General features: G+C 58.4%; 1 protein-coding gene across 1 annotated transcript; it reads right to left on the reverse strand.

The window, feature by feature from the left end:
• Window positions 1–9: 9 nt before the first annotated feature.
• Window positions 10–3,625, reverse strand: LOC107307878 (1-acyl-sn-glycerol-3-phosphate acyltransferase alpha-like; the record flags this gene model as incomplete). Its single annotated transcript, XM_015851374.1, is given in 4 exon segments — window positions 10–185; window positions 2,872–3,005; window positions 3,511–3,527; window positions 3,530–3,625. Coding segments are annotated over 4 exon segments (423 nt in total), but the record flags the coding sequence as incomplete, so codon positions are not given.
• Between the last annotated feature and the right edge of the window lie 1,161 nt (window positions 3,626–4,786).

Raw genomic sequence — 4,786 nt, forward strand, 5'->3', positions numbered from 1 at the left:
CAGCCCTACGTCCTGGCTGAGCATGGTGTGTGCAGCCTCGGCCATGACATCGATGGCATCTCCTGTCCTTTGGCGGTCGATGAAGATGATGCCACTGAGCCAGCAGGCCCCCCCCACGGCCCCCATGTACAGCAGCTCCCTCTTGGCTATGGGGACGCAGCGGTCCGGCAGCACCTCCATCATCCCTGGGGGGCAATGGGGGGGGTGGTTATGGGGCGGCTGTGGGGCTGGGGGAGGTTCTATGGGGCTGGGGGGGAGCCCATTGAAGTCTATGGGTAGACCTGATGGCCTCACAGTTCTTGGAGGGAAAGGGAGAGATCTATGGGGCTGGAGGGGATCTATGGGGCTGGGATGGCTGTTGTAGGGTTAGGAGAGTTGCTATGGGGCTGGAGAGGGAGTTATGGGGCAGCTGGGGGGGTTCTATAGGGCTGGGGGGGAACCACCCATTGAAGTCTATGGGTAGACCTGATGGCCGTAGGAATGAGAGGCGATTGGGGGATCTATGGGGCTTCCTATGGGGCTATGGGGGCACAGCGGTCCGGCAGCACCTCCATCATCCCTGGGGGGCAATGGGGGGGGCGGTTATGGGGCGGCTGTGGGGCTGGGAGGGGTTCTATGGGGCTGCAGGGGAGCCATTGAAGTCTATGGGTAGACCTGATGGCCGTAGGGATATTACAGGGATGGAGAGTGATCTATGAGGTTGGGAGGGATCTATGGGGCTGGGATGGCTGTTGTAGGGTTAGGGGAGTCGCTATGGGGCTGGAGAGGGAGTTATGGGGCGGCTGGGGGGAGTTCTATGGGGCTGGAGGGGAGCTGCCCATTGAAGTCTATGGGTAGACCTGATGGCCGTAGGAATGAGAGGAGATTGGGGGATCTATGGGGTTTCCTATGGGGCAATGGGGACGCAGCGGTCCGGCAGCACCTCCATCATCCCTGGGGGGCAATGGGGGGGGGCGGTTATGGGGCGGCTGTGGGGCTGGGAGGGGTTCTATGGGGCTGGGGGGGAGCCATTGAAGTCTATGGGTAGACCTGATGGCCGTAGGGATATTACAGGGATGGAGAGTGATCTATGGGGGGACTGGAGGGGATCTATGGGGCTGGGATGGCTGTTGTAGGGTTAGGGGAGTCGCTATGGGGCTGGAGAGGGAGTTATGGGGCGGCTGGGGGGGTTCTATGGGACTGGAGGGGAACCGCCCATTGAAGTCTATGGGTAGACCTGATGGCCATAGGAATACTGGGGGTAGTGGGGGGGATCTATGGGGTTTCCTATGGGGCTATGGGGACGCAGCGGTCCGGCAGCACCTCCATCATCCCTGGGGGGCAAAGGGGGGGGCGGTTATGGGGCGGATGTGGGGCTGGGAGGGGTTCTATGGGGCTGGGAGGGGTTCTATGGGGCTGCAGGGGAGCCATTGAAGTCTATGGGTAGACCTGATGGCTGTAGAAATACTACAGGAATAGAGAATGATTTATGGGGCTGGAGAGGATCTATGGGGCTGGGATGGCTGTTGTAGGGTTAGAGGACTCGCTATGGGGCTGGAGAGGGAGTTATGGGGCGGCTGGGGGGGTTCTATGGGGCTGGAGGGGAACCGCCCATTGAAGTCTATGGGTAGACCTGATGGCCTTAGGAATACTGGGGGTAGTGGGGGGATCCATGGGGCTTCCTATGGGGCTATGGGGGCACAGCGGTCCGGCAGCACCTCCATCATCCCTGGGGGGCAAATAGGGGGCATGGTTGAGGTCGAGCGGCTGCTGTGTGGTATGGATCAGGTTTCTAGGGGCTGTGGGGAGGGCCATTGAAGTCTATGGGTAGACCCTGAGGATTGGGCATGAGAGGTTGTTCGGAGAGGATAGGGACGGGTTCATATTGCTATGGGGCCTGGAGGGGATCTACTGGGTGTAGCGCTGGTATAGCGTCGTTGTAGGGTTAGGAAAGGAGTCCCGCCTATGGGCTGGAAGAGGGAGTGTTATGGGGCGGCTGGGGGGGTTCTATGGGGCCCTGGGAGGGAACGCCCATCTGAATCGTCTATGGGTAGACCTGATGGCTGTAGGGATGCTGGGGGTAGGTGGGGGAATCTAGGGGTTTTCCTATGGGGGCTATGGGGACAGCGGTCCAGCAGCTACCTCCATCATCCCTGGGGGGTAATGGGTGGGGGCGGTTATGGGGCGGATGTGGGGCTGGGAGGGGTTCTATAGGGCTGGGGGGGAGCCCATTGAAGTCTATGGGTAGACCTGATGGCCTCACAGTTCTCGGAGGGAAAGGGAGGGATCTATGGGGCTGGGATGGCTGTTGTAGGGTTAGAGGACTCGCTATGGGGCTGGAGAGGGAGTTATGGGGCGGCTGTGGGGCTGGGGGGGTTCTATGGGGCTGGAGGGAAACCGCCCATTGAAGTCTATGGGTAGACCTGATGGCTGTAGCAATACTATAGGGATGGAGAGTGATCTATGAGGTTGGGAGGGATCTATGGGGCTGGGATGGCTGCTGTAGGGTTAGGGGAGTCGCTATGGGGCTGGAGAGGGAGTTATGGGGCAGCTGGGGGGGTTCTATGGGGCTGGGGGGGAGCTATGGGGCAGCTATGGGATATCTATGGGGTATCTATGGGGCAGCTATGGGGCACCTATGGGGTATCTATGGGGCAGCTATGGGGTATCTATGGGTCACCTATGGGGTATCTATGGGGCAGCTATGGGGTATCTATGGGGCAGCTATGGGGTATCTATGGGGTATCTATGGGGCAGCTATGGGGCAGCTATGGGGTATCTATGGGGCAGCTATGGGGCAGCTATGGGGTATCTATGGGGCAGCTATGGGGTATCTATGGGGTATCTATGGGGCAGCTATGGGGTATCTATGGGGCAGCTATGGGGCAGTACCCAGCAGGTCGAGGGAGCTCTGGTGGTTGCTGACGACGACGTATGGGTCCCTATGGGGGAAGTTGTGGCGGCCCCGCACCGTGATGCGGATCCCATAGAGGTGCTTGACGTGCTGCAGCAGCGCCCGCAGGATCCTATGGGGGGAGATGTGGGGCGGTGGGACCCATAGATGGACACCAGCGCCCCATAGGGACACATAGGAACACATAGAACCACATGGAACCCCGTAGAGCCCCATAAAACCCCATAGATCCCCATAAATCACCATAGAAACCCATAGAACCCCATAGACCCCCATAGAACCCCATAGACCCCATAGACCCCCATAGATCCCCATAGACCCCCATAGATCCCCATAGACCCTTATAGAACCCCACAGATACCCCCCAGCCCCATAAAACCCCATAGACCCCATAGAACCCCATAGACCCCCATAGATCCCCCTCCCCACCTGACCCCATAAGACCCCCATAGATCCCCATAGACGCCCCATAGACCCTAATAGACCACCATAGATCCCCCCCAGCCCCATAGACCACCATAGACCCCCATAGACCCCCATAGATCCCATAGACCACCCCCTCAGCCCCATAGATCCCCCATAGACCCCCACAGATCCCCAGCCCCATAGATTCACACCTCATGTTCTCCACGTCCCCCTGCCCCTTACAGCGCATATGGGCAGCGCAATGACGGCGAGGATCAGCACCCATAGATCCCCATAGATGCCCCAATAATGATCATAGACCCCCATAGAGCCCCATATGATCCCATAAGACCCCCAATAGTAGCCCACCCCAGCGCCCATAGAATCCCCATAGACCCCATAGATCCCCATAGACCCCATAGACGCGCACCCCAGCCCCATAGAATCCCAAGACCCCTATAGATCCCCCCAGCCCCATAGACCCGGCACAGAGTCCCCATAGACCCCATAGACCCCATAGACCCGCCATAAAGACCCCCATGAGATCCCCAAGATTCCCCATAGACCCGATAGATCCCCATAGATCCCATAAGACCACCATAGATCCCATAATCCCCATAGACCCCCATAGATCCCCATCAAGACCCCCCATAGACCCCATAGATCCCCCCCAGCCCATAGACCCCCATTAGCCCCCACGCCCCCATATGCCCCGCCTCCCATAGCCCCCATAGAACCCCATTAGATCCCCATAGACCGCCCATAGCCCCCCATAAGACCCCCATAAGATTCACACCTCAATCGTTCTCTCACGTCCCTGCCTTACAACAGCGCCATATGGGCAAAGCGCAATGACGGCGAGGATCAGCACCTTCATAGACATCCCATAGACCGGCCCCTCATAGATCCTCTCTCGGCCATAGACCCCCAATTAGATCCCCATAGAATCCCCATGAGACCCGCATAGAGCCTCCATAGATCCCACAGACCCCCATAGTATCCCCATAGATCGGTAGCCCCCCCATAGATCTCCCAATAGACCGCCCGATAGATCCCATGAGAACCCCATTAGACCCCATAGACCCCCGATAGACACACATAGAATGCCCATATGACCCCACATAGAACCGCCACAAGATCCCCCCAGCCGCCACAGAGAAGACCCCCCAGCCACATATGATACCCAATAAGATTACAGCCAGGCATAGATCTCCATAGGACCCCACAGATACCACCATGGCGCCCATAAACCCCATAGACCCCTCACACCAGCCATAGTGATCCCCATAGATCCCCCAATAGAATCCGCATAGATCCCGCGTTATAGGAGCCCCGCCAATAAGAAAGAACCCGCCCCATAGGATCCTAACTAGAAATCCCCATGACCCCATACGATCCCCATTAGAACCCCATAGATTCCCCCATAGATTCCCCGCCCATAGACCTGACAGACCCGCCCATAGAGCCCCCAGCCCATAGCCCCCGCAT

Source organism: Coturnix japonica, unplaced genomic scaffold, assembly GCF_001577835.2.
Source record: "Coturnix japonica isolate 7356 unplaced genomic scaffold, Coturnix japonica 2.1 chrUnrandom1385, whole genome shotgun sequence".
Lineage (NCBI taxonomy): Eukaryota > Metazoa > Chordata > Aves > Galliformes > Phasianidae > Coturnix > Coturnix japonica.